Source organism: Seriola dumerili, unplaced genomic scaffold (genome assembly GCF_002260705.1).
Source record: "Seriola dumerili isolate Sdu_G_001 unplaced genomic scaffold, Sdu_1.0 BDQW01000043.1, whole genome shotgun sequence".
NCBI classification, from domain to species: domain Eukaryota; kingdom Metazoa; phylum Chordata; class Actinopteri; order Carangiformes; family Carangidae; genus Seriola; species Seriola dumerili.
The window spans coordinates 2,668,484-2,686,764 of NW_019174298.1; the positions used below are offsets into that span (position 1 = coordinate 2,668,484).

The 18,281-nt window shown below is 39.9% G+C and overlaps 1 protein-coding gene across 1 annotated transcript in view; it reads right to left on the reverse strand.

The window, feature by feature from the left end:
* Window positions 1-3,925: 3,925 nt before the first annotated feature.
* The window catches only part of LOC111217282 (glutamate receptor-interacting protein 2-like), a 32,634-nt gene continuing 18,278 nt past the window's right edge, over window positions 3,926-18,281 (reverse strand). The window contains exons 10-24 of the mRNA XM_022739065.1: window positions 16,910-17,038; window positions 16,500-16,661; window positions 14,769-14,955; window positions 12,685-12,830; window positions 12,502-12,582; window positions 12,071-12,134; window positions 11,471-11,616; window positions 10,502-10,646; window positions 10,035-10,174; window positions 9,215-9,397; window positions 8,950-9,109; window positions 7,511-7,625; window positions 6,931-7,155; window positions 4,565-4,711; window positions 3,926-4,123 (exon numbers count right to left, since the gene is read on the reverse strand). Coding sequence (XP_022594786.1) covers window positions 3,926-4,123; window positions 4,565-4,711; window positions 6,931-7,155; window positions 7,511-7,625; window positions 8,950-9,109; window positions 9,215-9,397; window positions 10,035-10,174; window positions 10,502-10,646; window positions 11,471-11,616; window positions 12,071-12,134; window positions 12,502-12,582; window positions 12,685-12,830; window positions 14,769-14,955; window positions 16,500-16,661; window positions 16,910-17,038 — 2,228 coding nt within the window. The remainder of the gene's footprint in view (window positions 4,124-4,564; window positions 4,712-6,930; window positions 7,156-7,510; window positions 7,626-8,949; window positions 9,110-9,214; window positions 9,398-10,034; window positions 10,175-10,501; window positions 10,647-11,470; window positions 11,617-12,070; window positions 12,135-12,501; window positions 12,583-12,684; window positions 12,831-14,768; window positions 14,956-16,499; window positions 16,662-16,909; window positions 17,039-18,281) is intronic.

An 18,281-nucleotide genomic window follows, 5' to 3' on the forward strand; every position in this document is an offset into this window, starting at 1 on the left:
TTTATTTGTGTCTGTAATTCTTTTCCTCTCAAAATATCTCTGAGGTATTTATACATAATTATACCTGCACAGTGAGGCAGTAATGCAATCCAATACTATTGTTCTGCCACAAATTCAACTTTCAGGATGCCTGTAATGATCCATTTTGTTGAGACTGTCATAGAGGTTTTCACTAATCTTCATATTTTAGCAGTGAGGTCATAGTTAGTGATGGTGTTGTATTGGACAACCCTTTTTGATATTAGCAACTGTGTGTCAGACACCATTAATTTTTGAATAAGGTGGGAAAGTACCCAAAATGTGCAGACAATGGTGTCTTGGTGCGACAGTCAGGTCAAAAGAGTGTAACGATAGTCGTGTACTCAGAATTAGGCCCACAATAGGAAGAGAGAATACGGATATAAAAATGTATGTACAACTGTGACAGTTCAGTTTCCTCTCTGGGGACCAGAACCGTTTTATTGGTCTTTCTGACTCACAGTAAAACCTATTTCACATTGAACTCAGAAGACTGGGTTTATTTGAGTCTACAAATCATACGGTTGAGGATCTGAACCCATCTGGCACTGGTGACGATTTCTCTGCCACAACATTCCCGTCTGAGTTTTGAGAGATTTTCCCAAAGCCCCTTCCATTATCTGACAGTGTCCCTGTACTTTTGGTGGCATATCTAACTGCTTCTACTTCCACCCTTCATCAATATTGTCTGTTTTGAGTAAGCACCACTTGTACAAATCACAATACATCTTGATTCCGCTCTTGAAATAGCTATCTATATTTATTCAAACATCCTCAATTCAAGGCCACCAATGCAATCCCCACTCCCACCTCTCAGCTCATTGACACTTGTCCTAAATTTTTCAGGGTGTCCGTCCCACCATCAATCTAACGCCCCCTCAGCAGCTGGGAACTGCATTGACATCTCACTTACAAAGATGTAACTGGCTTATTTGGGCATGTCTCTGGTGTCCCACTGTCCTTCCCAAGTCCTTGAAATTTATGTCATCTGCTTAATCAACGCAAGTGAAGGAGGATATAAAGGTTCCATATGCCTCATGGAAATGGGATAGCACTGTGTGAAATCACGTTACCTTGGCTTGGAGATGCAGTTCTGTGAAGCAACAAGTGAGAGGCTCATATTTCACATCAAGTTTAATAAAACAAAGTGTTTGATGCAGACTTGCTGAACATAGTTTTTTTTTAAACCAAATACAGTGAAACCAATCATCAAACAGTTTATAGCTCCCAGAAAATTAGCTGAATTTAAAATAAATGTGTGTTAATATTGGATTTTAGTTTGATGTAAATGCCAACAGTTTGTTGACATGTTTGTAGTTAATTTCTTCAAGTTATTGTCAGTGTCAGAAATTTCCAATACAATGAGTCAGAATTCAAAGGCTGATATGAATATCGACTGCTTGAAATTAAGGTTTAAACGATGGCATTTAGTAGCATTCACCATCTTAGTTTAGCATGTTAGCATGCTAACATTGGCACTAAATATGGTGTACAGTTGATCGGAAACTCAAAGTATTTAGTCATAAACCAAATTTTTGGACAGATTCCAATGTTCATCCGATACTAGATGAAAAGTCAGGTGATCAATACATCACCATGTCATTACAACGTCTGAACCAAATTTCACAGCAATCCATGTAATATCTGTCGAGACTTCTCTCTCAAAACCAAACTGTCAATGTCATGGTGACACTATAGAAAAGTTAGTGGATCAATTCATCAGTAAGATGAAGATAAAGAATGTCTAAAGAAAATTTCATGGCACTCCATCATTGCATTACACCCAAGTGTTGACACACTCAGGGTCAGTGTGAGTAATCTCTGTGGGGAGAGCCAAATTAAACAACGCACACAGAGCCAAATCATCCATGGTTTCATAACTTTATTCTCATAAAAAGAAATACATTTCTTAGTTTATAATAAATTAAATAACAAAAATAAAATAATATCCAATAAATCTCTCAAGTTCCTTTGAAGTGATTCCTGACATATTCAGGGAGGACGTGGAAATCAACCAAAAAATGTGCAGCCACATTCAGTATCACAGCTTACATGAAGATACTACACTGTATGTGCATGTACTGTAAATAAAAATAAAGCACTGCATACCATGATACATTATACGGTAAAATAAAGGTACAATACAGCAAATAAATACAAAACCTTAAAAATAGGCCTCAGTATACAACATGACATTTAATAAAAGACATGAGTCAGAAATCTGATTGAAAAAAGTTACCGTCCCAAGGATGAATCAGTCTCTAAGGCTGCTCTGAAGAAGTGCAACTATCTCACATGTTCACCTCAGCCATGACATGAAATAAATGTTTCTTATTTCCAGAGAGGCAGCTTGATAAGCAGGCCAGATTTGTTACACAAATGCTTTATAAAAACACAATTTCATGATTAAAAAAGGGAGCACTCTCACAAAGATCCAGTCGGAGCAAACAGAAGAAGCTCCAGTATTTTTTTTTTGTTACAAGGAGGAGCTACTTGCTGAGGACAAACCTTACGCATGCTTAACATGCTTATAGATACCGGTAGGAGAAACAGCTACTGCAGAGTGAAACACACTGATGATCAACCCAGTCAGATGTGGAGTGAAATCATTCATCACTGAAAATTGAAAGGCATTTCATCCCCTGTTTTGGTAAAGGATGTGATTCACTTAAGGAAGCATCAGTGATAAACCACGACCTGACCTATAATTCATTCTGGTGCGATGCCACATACAGAGACTCAGATTCACACAAGTGAAAGGGAAAAGTGAAAAGGTGAAAGGGAGATTTGAACTCTTTGATCATAATAGAGAAATGTGGCTTATGTGCAAATGCAGTGGTACAAAGAAAGGTGAAGAACGTGGAACTGAAACAAATATCTTTGTAAACGTGTGTCTGAGTCATCAGGGCAGTGACAAGAAAAAAAAAAAAAGAACATCCAAAATGCAACATTATCTCTGAACACCCGAGTTTCTCTGGAACCATTTAGAAACTATTAATCCTTCAAGGGAGACCCACTTTAAAACAGAAAGGGTAGAGTGTCTTCACAAGCATTCATGGTATAAAGATATAAGGGGCTTTAAAATACAGTTAATGATACTTGGCAAGTAGCAGAGAGCATTCTGTCTATTTGGAGGCACTGTCCCTTCTCTCGGGCAGGCAGTGTGGAGGAGAGACTGGAAACGAGGGCAGTAAGCCAAGACGTGGCTGAAATAACTCATCCACTTACACCCTATGTGTCAGTGTTTGTGTTTTATATGTATATAAAGCACTGCATGCGAGTGTTTTGTGTACAACATAAAGAAAAGAAAATCCACTTCATACAACTGGGTCGATGTTCTTTCAATGAGAACATGAATCCCATTAAAGCAAAAAGATTGTAAATTTATGCAGTGCATGTGTGCAGTGTTGGTCTCTCTCCAGAGCGGAGACGTGTGTGTTGACATCCTGGCTCCGTCAGAAGCTATGACTCCCCTGTTATATAACTCTACATGTGGCTTCGCCTCTGGAAAAGGAAGGGATGTGGTGGGGTTGGGGGGGGAGGGTGGGTGGGGTGGGGAATCTTCCCCGAAGCCAGAGCCTCCTCTGAACTGCATCATGTGAACACAGTGACTAAAACCGGCAAGAGTGAACACATGCACTTGTAACTTAGTGAGTGAGAGATGCTTTCAGGCGGTGGAGAGTGGCTGTTTGCGTTTGCCCATGTGAGAGGATGCTCTACGTGCTGAACATGAGTGTGAAGGTCTCTCTCAGAGGTACAATGTGACAAACTTAACTGTGCACGACGTACGTGTGTGTGTGTGTGTGTGTGTGTGTGTGTGTGTGTGTGTGTGTGTGTGTGTGTGTGTGCGTGTGTGTGTGTGGACCCAGCGCTATAGTGTTTAAAAAGCTAGTGTCTGTCTTTGTGGTCACAGGGCGATGCTGTTGGTCCTGTGTTCGGGAAAGCAGAACAGTGAGTTTGAAGGGTCATCACAGTCGTCGGGCAGCCCTGTGTCTGCTGCCGCCAGTGGATTCCTGCTAATGACCAAGTCCAGGCTGTCTCCAGCCTCCATAATTAGGGGCACAGTTAGACAACAGTCCAAGTCCCTGGTCCTCACACGGTTCACCTGGAGGATTTGAAGCAATGAAAACACATCATAGTTGCTTATTGCTCTATTGGCAAGAGTTTCATTTTATTTTTTAGCAGGAATAACAGCAGAGCAATGAATGTGCCAGATTATTTCTTGGCCATCTGCTGTTTGCCTGACATCACCACAATAATCTCACAATAATTCTTTATGTTGAGATAGCATACATGCTACTTCTTAGCCGTTTCTAAGGCTGTAGCCTTGTATTTACAATATAGACATGATTAGCTAATTGGTGAGCTTTAGAAGTGCACAGAGCCAGGCTAGCCATTTCAGTCTTTATGCTAAACTGAGATAACCATGATGTCATGATGTGAGTGGTATTGATCTTTGGAATGAAAGCAAATAAAAGTATTTCCCAAAATATTCCTATAAAGGAACTATTCCTTTGAAGATGGGAGTTATAAACATAAACAGTACCTGAAGAATGCGGTCGAAAGGCTTTAAACCCGCCAGGTCGGCAGGTCCATCCGGACGGATCATGTTGACATAAACCCCTTTCTCCAGGAGCCCATCAGACACACTGAAACCAAAGTCATGGCTCTCAAGGTCTTTCCTCATTGTCACCTACAAACACAGGGCACAGATCAGAGATTGTAGAACACAGCACATTATCATAAATATCTTCTACACAGATTAGAGACATTGTGACCTTTAGTCCATATAAGTAAAAGAAAAACAATTGGATCTTACTGAAACATGTAACAATGAAAATCAATGGTGTCTTTCATTAGTTCCTGCTACCTCCTAAATGGCTGCAACTTTCAAACTGCATCTAATTTCTAAATAAGCTTTATAGTAAAAATGTTAAGTTCTGTTGTATTGCATGTATTTTAAAGAACAGTTTGGGGAAATATGCTGACATGCTTTCTTGCTGAAAGCTAAATGTCTGTACATTAAATACAAAGATACAGACATGATATGGATAGCTTAGCATAAAAGGCAGGTCAGCTAGCCCAGCTCCATCCAAAAGAAACAAAATTTAACTACTGGTACCTCTAAAGCTCAATAACAAGTTGTAGTTTGTTGTCTTTCTTGTGTGCAGTGACTTCCTACAGCGGATTGAGCTACAGTGGACAGAGCCAGGTCGGCCATTTCAACCCTGTTTCCAGTCTTTATGCTAAGATAAGCCAACCAGCTACTGGCCACAGCTTCATATTGAACAAACAGATATAATAATGGTATCGATCTTCTCATCTTACCTTTTGCAAGAGAGTGTATTTCCCAAAATGTTTAAAATTTGAAAACACAAGGTGCACATAAAATAAAATGTATGGCATATCAGGTTTTTTATATGAGCCCACAAACATTCACATACAAGTTTTTACTTCAGTTGTAGTAATTGTCACACAGATGTTGTATTTCCTTGCAATGTACAGGTTCCTTTATTGTCCACCTCCTGTATATACTAAATAGTTACAGTATCCACAGCCACATGCCTTGTATTATTTGTTTCAGTTTGGATTTGGAGCTCCACATTAACAAGGTCAGCAGTTTAACCATAACCAAACAAGAAACAGCTTTGACGACACTGCACGTCAAGCTCCGATGACTTTCCATGATGATATAAAAGATGTGTCAACTGAAAATATTTCTAATTTCCACACTGCAGGACTGTGAGCTGCTCTGTTATTACTGGCCCAGTGTCAGCCCAGTCAGTCAGTCACCACCAAACAGTACACTGACGCAGTCTGGGTTCACAGCATGTGCACCTGGCTCAGGTAATGTTGTATAATGAGTGTTGTTGTGTTTTTGTCATCACACGGTGCAAGTCCTGACTGGCCAGGTATCCACTGGGTCCAGTTATACTGTACTGACAGGTGCGGTGAGTTAAGTGGAGGATGCACGCAGGTATAAACTTCATAATGGGGAAGTTCCCTCATGACACTATTGTTTGTACCTTGTTCACCAAGCAGTGAGTGCAGCTGACTGATCAGTCAATAATAATATAGATGATTCAGTAACGCTTCGGATTACAGCTTGCTAATTACAGTGGAATATATAATACATATGAGGTATGTATAAAATACTTATTGGGTAGCTTCAAGGTAAGTAGAATAGTGGTTAGATTTTGAAAAGAGTAAAAACTTTGTGTTGAAGAGGGACTTAATACATTACACTGTTTGCAAGTATTTTTTTAGATTACTGCGTACCAACTCAATTACAGGTTACAGTAATATTGTTACCAGGTGAAACAGGGAGGGAAAATGGGAAAAGGGTATAAATCATAAACCAGGTAAAAAAAATTTTAAATATGGAATGCTTTTATAGTTTTAATTTACACTATCATCGTCCTGGGGATCAAAACATTAGAATAAATCTGGGAAGACGGGTGCACCCTTTATATAGTGGAGAATACAAATGTAGTTTTGGGATTCAATGTAATGTAATCTACTTTTGCTATGTTGTGCATTTGTAGCAGTTTTTTTACCAAGTGAAACCAGATACAAACAAACAGTATATGGATCCTATGAAATTAGCTGAATTGATTATATTAGTGTTAACACTGGATTTTATTTTTGATGTAACAGCCATCAGCTTATTTACATGTGTGTTGGTCTTGGGGGAGACATTGTTGGCGTCTGACTAACGATTCCAAGTTGGAGGCTGATGTCAACGTTTTCTTCCCACTGGGTTGCTTGTAATTACAGTTTAAAATCATTTGATATGAATGTGGCATAAACCTGTTGGTCCCCTGTCTGTACCCTGTAATTCCCAACAATTTTTGTTGTATATTTTTAAACTCATTATTCTGACGAGAAATGTCCACTCCCTAACTGTACTACCTTGTGCAGTGCCAGAGTTGTAGGGGACAAAATATCGCAGGGGTCGTCTTTGCCCCTGGCTGATATGTCTCTGGCTCCAGTCGACATGTTGAGGTTGCTTTTGTTCTCAGACTCGGGATGGATTCCCTCCCTCTTAATGGGACTAATTTCAGACTGAAACATCACATCTTCATCAGTCTTGGTCTCCTCTAGGTACAGACTAAGTGCACTACCTGTCATGGATGCCTGAAAGAGCACAAAATGAAAAGGGATTATTAGAGCGTCATGTATTAAAAAGAAAAAAAAAAAAAGAAGACATTATTTGGACAAGCAAAAGCACACACATATACATGTATAATCTCTCCTGCAGAAAAAACTGCCTGATTAGGGACAGAGGCATTGTGCAAATGCCTTCCTCGGTCAGTATGGCAGCAGGTGCCCAGCCTGTCTTGTCAGATTTAATAACAGATTACACACTCTAACGATTATCATAATGCTTCATCTGGCATGATCATTTAGGCAGACACTGGTCTATGAATACATGAGTAGGACAAAGCAGATGGAGGAGGAGAGGAAACCGGAAAAGGAGGGGTCGCCCTACCTCCAGCTCCCTGAGAATCTCTGACTGGCCACAGGTCTTGAGGTCCTGCAGAGCCTGGGACCAGAAGCTGTCGTCCTGGTTCAGGGTGCCATGGCAACGAGGGGGGCTGATGAATCTATGACAATGCAGGAACCAGAACATGAGAGCAGCCCTGCAGTCTGGAGGCCGGTACTGCGTACAAAGGCAGCATGGGAAATGCAGTTTTTGGGCTGCACGCTGGAGAGTCCCTTTGAAAATCTCTCAGGACCTCAGTGAGGTTTTATTGTAAATTCTCTCACTTGTGGCAGCTCAAACGCTGAGGAGTCCGCTAGATTAGATAAAGCCTTTAAAAGAGTTCAAGTTTACAAAAGTAACGTCACCCCCACAAAAAAAAGCAGAAAATTGAAAGCATGTGACACAAAAGTTCAGGGGAAAAAAAGTCAAGTGTGAAGAGACAGATAAGGCTGATGTATCCTTGGGCGCTTTAGTTGCTTTTTCTGAGGAAACGTTTTTGGTGTGGACAAGGGGCGACAGAAAAAGATGTATCTATGTGAAACACCAAAGAGCTCGTGGGCAGTTAGTAAAGCAGATGAGAGAGAGAATACCTGAGAAAGAAGAGAAAAGGACAGTTTGGAAAAGCACAAAATGTGAAAGCATACAACACAAAATGAAGAGAAAATAACTCAGAGACAACAGTTTGACTTTGTCAATGAATTCAAAAAGGGCCAAAGAAAGAAGCTTTTACTTCTACACAGTGGTGGAAAAAGTACTCAGATCCTTTACTGCAGTAAAAGTTTCAATTAAAAGTAAAAGTCATGTATTCAAACAACTTAATTAAAGGCTCAGAGGTTTTATGAGCTATATACATTTGAATTTTCAAAAGTAGAAGTACTCATTCTGCAGAAAAATGTCCCCCGACATTATTAGATTTTTAATACTGATGCAACAATATATAAGCAGCCTTTTACTGTTGATGCTGTTTGAGGTCGAGTTAGCATCCCCCCCCCCCTAATCTCTTTGGGCCTCAAACCAGTATTTAAATGAAACTATCTGAGATATTTAGACAATAAGTTTTTTGTGAGAGATCACAAGCCAAAAAAGTTGGATTTAATCTTAAACATTATGTTGTATCTTATAAAATTATTACATTTTAATGTAAAATCTTAATCTGAAAAATAACTACTAAGTATGGCTATCAGATAAATAGAGTAGAGTAAATAGAGTATAGTACAATATTTCCCACTGAAACATAGTGGAGTAGAAGTATAAAGTAGCATAAAATGGACAAACTTAAGGAAAATCTTAGAAAAGTACATAAGTCCTTGAGTTAATAACTTTCCACCAATGTGATATGATATAAATTAAATTAAATTAAATATGTTCTCTGCTGTGAAATCAAAAACACTTAAAGCTGCACTGACATAAAACAAGATGTTGACACATGGGAAAACTGCACTTACCCTGGTATCTTGTCCCACTCATCCTCAGTGAATCTCCCATCATACAGCACTGTGTGGTGGACTAAACCTGCCGAGCTCGAACTGGTTTGGCTCCTGTGCTTTGAGCGCCTCCACTCATTTGGATTGAGCAATATATCAGATGCCTTGTGAAGATATGTCCCTGGAAAATAAAAAAACAAAACAAAACAAGAAAAGCCACTGATTTCATTAGATGCGAGAAAGGAAATGGGTCATTTTTATGCAGCAAGCATCCAGTGGGCTTCACCTTGGCTACTGTAGCCTGCGTCGAACCCTGAGCTATCCCAGGAGCTCATGGCAGAGTCTATACTGGGAACAGTGGCAGAGTAGACCTCTGAGTGTTTACTGGTCTTCTGGGAGCCTGTCAGTTCGTCCTCCGTGTCACTTAGAAACCCGGCTTCTCTGTCTGGATGATGGCGGCCATCAGACTCTGGGAACGAACACTGACTCAAGTGAGTATTAAACTAGGAAGAAATACACTTTCTGACATTTCTAAAACAATAAAAACACTTCCACTGCCTATACGTGTATTAGACGCTAAATCAAAGCACTGTTTTAAAAAACAAAACTTTTCTTTTTCTATTTTACAACCTAATTTTTTCCAATTTGCATTTGTTTCTTTATATTTCGTCTATTTTTCTCCCTCCTTCTCTTTTCCTCCTCCTTTGTAAGTGAAAGTGTAAGGTAAAGGAAGATTACTTTTGTGCTATGAGATCAAGAGGAGAACAATGTATGGTAAAAGATTGGCAAAGAATAAAGGGAATATATAACTGTACACTGTTCAGTGGGGATGTTCTGTCTTCAGGAGAATTAATTAAATTAAATTAAAATTAATGAAAAATGGCAGAATAGTGAATGTTAGTGTTGCGTCACAATGTAACTTATGAATCCATCTGCCCTTATCTACTCTGTCTCTTATTTAAATGAAATTCTCCTTTTTGCTTTCTTTGTCTTTTTCTTGTTTTTATTTTAACTCATTGCTGGAACTACATTTGCAAGATCATTTTTTTCACACTGCTATGAGAAATTAAAAATAAATAGATAAGTTAAAAAACCCAAAACCATACGGTCGGCTTGTTTCTTGATCTTAAGGGTGACGGACTCCCCGGCCATCTGCAGGAGGTGGATGGCCTCGCTCAGCGGTTTTCCTTTTAAACTGACACCATTGATGGCCAGGACTCTGTCCCCTATATGGATGGCCCCGGTCCTGCAGGGTGAGGAGAGCAGAGGAGACAGAGATACCAGAGTATACCAGACAGTACCGACAGGCGGGCCAGGAAACCTGTCAGGCTGCCAGTGTGCTGACTGAGACAGAGACAAAGAGGCTTCTTGTTATAGGAAAAGACGAGACAGCCATTGTTTACTGTCTTGTTTATTTCAAAAATACCGTATTCAAAAGGGGGCCACTACAGATTTGACTTGCCAAAGTGTCACCATGTCAAATGTCACCATCTTCTCAAATAACGACCTTGACCCCCAGCCTGTCATTCCTCCACCCATCCTCCTCTCACCTCTCCCCCCGCCCTTCCCTCACCTCTCTGCCAGGCCTTTCTTGGTGAGGCCAGAAATGACGATGGGATCAAAGGGCTCCTCTGTGCCAGAAATCGTGATGCCCAGTGGGCCGTTGTATCTCTTCAGCTCAACTGTGTAGATTATGGAGCCTGACATCTCCAACTCATCTACAGCACATGGAAATAACAGTAGATACCATCCATAAGATTCAAGATTACATAAGATGTAATGAACCCTGTGAAGACAAAGCAATTCAGGAGAAAATTATTCGTGCAAATGAACAAGTGCAGAAGCTATTTAAGTCCAGGGAGATTTGTTTCGTTTTATATAGAACGGTGGAGGAAGTATTTAGATCCTTTACTTAAGTAAAAGCACCAATACAACAATTTAAAAAAGTACAGATTATGCATCAATATATAAACAGCATTTTACTGTTATTAGTCAAGGTGTAGCTAGTTATAACTACTTTATGTATAGTTCCGTTATTTAGTCCAGTGTAAAACGGAAACCTTTAATCAATTAATTCATTAGTGAAATGACAGAATAATAGCCCGTTTTATAATACTGATAATTGTATTATACTGACAATCGATTCATTGTTTAAATAATTTTTTAAGCAAAAATGTCAGAATTTCACTGGCTCCAGCTTCTGGGATGTGAATATTTGTTTCTTAATTTTATATGATAATGATCTTGGGCTCTGGGAGCTTGTGATAAACATTTGTCACCATTTTCTGATATTTAAATGGACCTAACAAATCAATGAGGATTATTTGAGAAACTAATCATCAGATTATTAACGTCAGACAGTATCTGGATAACTTTACCTCTTTGGGCTGTGAACAGTTATTTGAACTGAACCATCTGACAAGTTTAAACTTATAAACTATTAAATTACGCTACAGTACTTGAATACATGCGCTTGATCACTTTGCACCTCTGCTCATGTACTGGATTGATGTTATGTGAATAATTAAAGTGATTAATGTACCAATGTTGTCCTCATCCTTCTGGATTCGCAGTTTGACCATGTCCTCGGCCTGCTGCAGGACGTGCATGGCGTCCTCCATGGTGCAGTTCTCCAGACGCACACTGTCGATGGCCAGCAGCCTGTCTCCAGGCTCCAGAGTGCCTGTTCTACCGGACACAAGAGCAAGAGGATCACAGCTATTAATTGGGACCAGAGAGCTGCTGCTCCTGACTCACTATCAGAATCCTATTAGCCCGGTGTTCTCAGTGGGATCCTTGGGGGTGACCGTAACCTCACCCTCAACCTAATCAACACTGAGCCCTTCTGAAATGCAGCTGCTCTGCCCTACTGATCCAGTTTTGATAGCTCAATCCAATTAGGCTTGTATTACACAGTGGATTCACAAAACAATTTTATTTTGTTCATGAATAATCCCACATGAGCCTGGAAAGACTGAGTTCACCCTGAGCTGTGAAATGTTCAGAAATATTGTCATTGTGTCATTGCCACAGGTCCTTTTTTGTATTTACAAGAAAATGTATATGACTTAGTGCTGTGAGAGCTGGAGCAACGAAACATTCAGCAGTAACATTATTAACTCTGTGTGATGACAGGACATACCTGTGTGCTATGCTTCCTTTTCGGATGTCAGAGATGATGAGGGGCTTGCCAGGTTTTTTACTTGCTGATGAAACAGAAGAGAAATTGACAAAAAGAAGAGTTTTTATGTCAGGATAAAAAACCATGTTAGCTGTGACTCTAAATATTTCAAATTAGTCAAGCTTCTGTTCTTTTTGTTGCACTTGTCACAGTTGGCTTCCTGTTTGCATTTTTTTTCTCAGCTAGTTAGAGCAGAAAGGGTAATGATGAATGCCAGTACAGGCCAGCATTATTCAGAGGTAATGAGGTATGTGCCCTCATGCTTTTGCAAGCCCGGGTTTTATGGATCAGAGAACATTGATTCAAAAGGAGACTAACAGTAAGCAGGTCTGTGGGGTATTATTGAGCAACACTGCCCCCTGCTGTATGTTTGGTTGCCAAAAAAAACTCACCACTGATGGTGATGCCCAGCTCCACGCCTCTCCTCTTGGGCAGTTTAACATGGAAGGTGCCACTGCTGGGAACCACTGACTCTGAGTGAGATTTAAAGGAAAGGTTTGAGTAGAAACACCATCTCAAAGCAAGAAATATTTTATATTTGCAATTTTAAGTGCGGTACATGTGCTATATGGTACCTGCGACATCAAACTCAATCTCTACTGTGACCTTATTGGACAGAGCGGAGTCTCTGAGCAGCTGATGGGCTTCCTCCAAAGTGCCCTCTTCAGTCGGGATCCCATTAATGGACAACAGTCTGTCTCCAACCTGCAGCAGCCCACACCTTTACACAGAAAAATACAGCCCAGTCTGAAAAATGTCAAAGAGCCCGAGGTCCGAATGAGTAAATTAGTTTAGCTTTATATGTTTATGTTTATCCATTATCTGTATTTATTCAGGAGCTCAAGAGACATGAAAACAAAACATATGGCCAGCTGTCAGTTTATCAGGTACATTTAGCTGAAACTAATGCAGTTTAATTAGAAATTCTGCCATAAATCCCAACACGATGAAGGTTATAATGTGCCGTTTTTATTTAAACTACGTTAGAGAGGTGTCAAGTCAACTTTATGATCATTTTGGAGGCTGTAGTTTGTGGGGCTATTCAATTGTATTGTGTTAAGCAGAGAGGTATTTCTCTTATTTGGCCTACCCTCACTGACATAAATGGGTTGGGTGAATAAAATAAAACACATCTTGGTATAAAAAAGGTTGTCACACAAAGCAGAGATCACGCACACTCATGCACCAGTTAAAACAGTTACAAATATAATCTAAAATATCAGCAAGTAGAACTTCAGTAGAACTTCCTCTCTGAGGAAAAAGTATGTCACTTGTTTTTTATCCCTGTTTTGTTTCATTAAAAACCCAAAGATAGTGAATTAAAAATTCTATAATACCACAACACATCAACCACCCATATTCAAGAGGGTGGAAGCAGCAAACATTGTAAAATTTGATCCATAAAAGGACTACAAAAATAGTAGGAGATTAATCTTATGTCAGTTAATTAACTTATTGATGGAGTAGTGGTTTCGGTGTGCTAGCCTCAGCAAGGTTTTGAATGTAGACTTCTAGTGAAATGGTTCAGCGTCATTAACTTTAACAACATGTCACATAAGCTGAATGTTTAAAATGTCATATATAAATAAAAACATATGTATACATAGCCTCTGGGCTTGACATGAACACATTAAAAACTGACCTTATTTGAACCTGAACATTACCTCAGCAAGCAAATTCACACATAGGAGAAAAATAAAAAAAAAAGAAAATCACACACATCACACATTTTTTCAGACGCCTAATTGCGAGGGCATACACTGAAGCACTGTCAACTGCTGTTAATTCACTAACGGCCGCTGCTCATTAACCTTGTGTAGAGGCTGAGACACCAACATCACAGTTGGATGCTGTACTTGAGTCACTCCTGTCCAACTGCTCCTGGACTAATCGTGTTACAAGACCCAGGGGAGATGGCCCTGCGCTGTCGGCACAGACACCGTCATTAATCTTGCGAGACAAGGACAGATACTGCGCACTGGCCTGATCAGAGCTGTGTGTTAATTGGACTGTAACATGTAGCCTTAATCAATATGATACATAGGAATATTGGGGAACAGGTTTAATCATTATAAAAAAAACATCAATGGACCATGAATAATGTGTGATAAATCTACTACTGGTAGTAGAGTGGTGCTTGAGTAAAGTCACCAAAGTCAGTATAGGTTCCTTCCTCTGGGGACCATGAATGTCTTGTATAAACTTTCATGGCAATATATACACTAGTTGTTGAGATATTTAATTCTGGACAAAAGTGGTGTACCCACGGACCGACCGACTGACAGACCCACAGTGCTCTCCCTAGGGCTGGCATGGCTAAAAAAACAAAAAAACAAAAACAAAGTTTAGATGAAAAAAATAAAAATAACTTTGCATAACAGCATGTTTTTCAGCTTTTAATCATCTTGTGACTCCTCAAATATGATTCGTGACCCACTCTGTGAGTTCAGACCCCCTGTTTGGGAACCACTGCTGCATTAGACAAATGCAGCTCTCCCGCCCCGAGATGAAATACTCATTGAGACACCAGGCTAAAATTAGCCTTTTTTCACATGTGGCGTTTCATTGCCAGGCTGAATGATTAGCGCTAAGGCCGTCTAAGTTCAAGGTGACTTTCTATATGACATTTGTTTACTCGTTAGGTGTCTCAGCCCGTTACCTTTCAGCTGGGCTGTCGGGCTCAATAAAGCGGATGACTGGGGGAGCGGACAGGGTTTCTGTGGCAAAGACACCCCCCTGCAGCTGGATCCCAAAACCTGTGAGCGGATCTCCCCTCAGGACGACCTCGCTTGTTTCCACATGAAAAATCTGCCCCCCTGGGCCAACAGAGCTGGACGCCAGAGATACTGTGGGTGAGAGGGGAGGGGACACATCAAAGAGAGATATTAGTGGAGAAGTGGCAGATAAATGGAGCAAGAGAGGGATTATGGGGGACAAAAAAAGCAGGAGGGTAAGGGGAAGAGACATGCACCCACAGAGACAACATGGGAATGGAAAGGGAATGAGTCACTTATCAGAGTTTACGTCAGTCACGTTTACGTCAGTGATCAGTCAAATCTGTTCACACAGTGAGGGGGCGAAAAGGGAGGGAAAGGTGTTCTAACACTCTGCAGCGACATTTTAAAGGGTCAGCTCGCTCAAAATTAAAGCAAAAACCATTTTCTCAAAAAAAAAAAAAGCTTTAAAATATCTAAAACACAGCAGGTGGTTAGCTGTGATGTTACGTGCACGCTATTTAAAGTAAATGGGCTAAAATACCACTGTTATGCTCTTTCAAATTGCTGTGAATAAAAGAAAGAATTGAGCAGCTTAAATCTCTGTGATGTGAGGTCATTAAATTTAAACCTAAAATAAAGGCTCAAATACCAGGCTTTACAATAGTGCTTTAAGCTAGATGCTAACACCAGCATGCTAACATATGTTAATCAACTCTAAACACAAACTAGTTATTAGATTTAGTTTTCATTAGAGATTAGTTTTGAACCCAACATACTGAACAAATTAAAACTTAAGCCCACTAATGATGCTGGACGACTTGTGTTTTCAATAAAACGTCTCTCTACTGAGCAGCCTCTGTTAAGTCTGACAGTGAAGGTGGATTATCTCACTTTAACAGTTACATTCATCATCATATTTCATTTTTCATTAATTTGTCTACTGATATACAGTACATATATATATATATATATATATATATATATATATATGCAACATATATATACACACACACATATATCTACATACACACACACACACACATACATATATATGTGTATATATACACACCTGAGAGTCTCTACGTTTCTATGTTTAAATAAATGTACTGTATCAAAATGCCAAAAAGTAATTAAAAAGTGTTTGTTTGGTTTCCAGAGATATATACAAAGACATGTTCAGTACTCACAAACAAATCCCTTTCATCTCCATTGTATTAAATTGGGGGCAGAAATCCTGTTAACATACGCACATTTGACAATTTATTACGAACACCTAGCTAAAACTAATTCAACAGTCCTGCAGAAAATGCTCCGTTTCTGTTGAAAGAGAGGATTGATTCAACTTTATCATCATTTTAGAGATTTTGGTGTGTGGTGTAAACAGTATTGTGTTATACAGAGAGACATTTCTGATATTACGATACACTGATTGATATAAAACAGGTGGGCAAAATAACAGAAGCACCATCAAAGAAATTCATTGAACAAAACAACTTAATGGAACCAAAAACACTAGTTTTGGTTGGGTGTACCCTTATAAACTGGCAACTGAGTAAATATGTCCAAAACCAAAACTATGTGCACCGCATACTAATGAGGAATATGCTTGAACTGACCCTTTAATGTGGGTGGAAAAAAAAGAAGAAGAAGAAGAAGTATAAGGTTTATCATACACGAGCTTTTGTGGTCCTTCTTCCTGTTCCTCCTCTTGCCGGTGGAGCTGCGGGGGCTGGTGGGAGCGATCGGAGGGATGGGGCAGGGCAGCGTGTTGCTACCCTGGCTGCTGAAGCCTGAGGTGGCTGTGGAGGAAGGGGAGAAGCCACCACTCACCAGAGCTGAAAAGAGACATAGCACCACATGTATCAAAAGGTTGGTACAATAAGAGTAACATCACCGTGACTGTTTATTCACATCCATCCATCCACAGCAGCAGCAGCAGCATACACTCATGGGAACAAAAGAAAGAAATGTGGAAACAGTGTTGGAGTAAACCTCTTGGAAAAAGATTTAACAAACGTGCAGAAGAAAAGGCTCCTGCTATGGTGTCTTGCCAGCAGCAGTGCTGTCACTAGTGATAACTTACATTTGCAGTGGTCCTGCTGGTTGTGTGGGTGGCTTGGGCTGCTCCATGTCTTGCTGTGGCTGGCATGTGGGGGATGGCAGTAGTTGCTGCTTTGGTCCCAGTGATGATGGTTGCTCTTCTGCACTTTTACTGCATCAGCAAGGAGGCAAACACATCCATTAAGTCAAGCAGATCCACTCCTCTAGATCTGTTGTCAGTTTTCTAAATTCTACCCATGAAATCACGCTTTCACTCCCGTATCTAAATCTGTACCACACCACACAGTGCCTGGAGGATAATTCAGAGCATAGTAATTGATATTTAATGTTTTTGTCATGGTACACCAGATTAAATCCTGTGGTTTAATGTATTTTGATGAGCATCTGAGACTCAGTTAGACACAGGGAGCTGAATGGGAAGTGGTGCAGGGTCTAAAAAAAAAAAAAAAAAAAAAAAAAATCTTACTTTTACTAGCAAGCTTCCAAAAAGCTGAGTGCAAATTTGAGATCATTTTTATAATTTCACTTTCAAAAGGGCCCAAATGTGCAAAACCAGTCTGAGTAAGTTGACCGCTGGGCATCATGAGGAAAAGATACTGGCTGTTTGGAGGCATGTGGCTTAACCTTGATTGGGCACAGCTGAGTGCTTGATTGTTGATGATGCAGGATGTCTGTCTCTGCATCTGATTGGACAACAGTTTGGCCTAAATGTGCTTTAATTTGATTTAATTTATTTCATATTCTTTTGTTTTTTTTTTTTTTTTGCGATTCTGTTGACTTTTCCTGCTTTGAACCAAAAGGAGAGCAGCGATTGTTGTTAATTCTGAAAGGCGTTTTATCCCTCTTCTCAAAGCCTGTGTAACAAAGTACATTCAGTCAAACCGTATTTATGAAGCACGCAAAGGGAAACAGCTGACCTTCTGCATGACACACACCTCAATAATTAACTTTCCTTTACAGATTCATGCAGCTAAATTTGTCACTGAATGTTACATGTGACAGTAATCCTTGCTGCTTCATTTGCAGGGGTCTAATCTTTGACAACTTGCTCACATGGATGGAGGATTTGCTGGAAACATGGACGACTACAGTGGTGCATGGGGTGTTTGCCGCACATTCAGGGGACCTGGTTAAATCCAACTGCACATAATCAAAATACATGCAGGAGAACCTACGGCCCTTTTCATAGAACCAGTTTCTTTCTGACTCAATCAAACCTGTAAAGCTCTCTGCCGGCTTACGTTAAGCCCACCTAGGGGAAGCTCTCCAAGAAATGGTGTTTTCAATCTATGCCGGTAGAAGGAAACATTAACTCCTAATCTCTTAGTGGCCATATCAGTCTTATTAAATCCCCAGAGGAGATTAGACAAATTGCATCTTATAATTGTACCTTA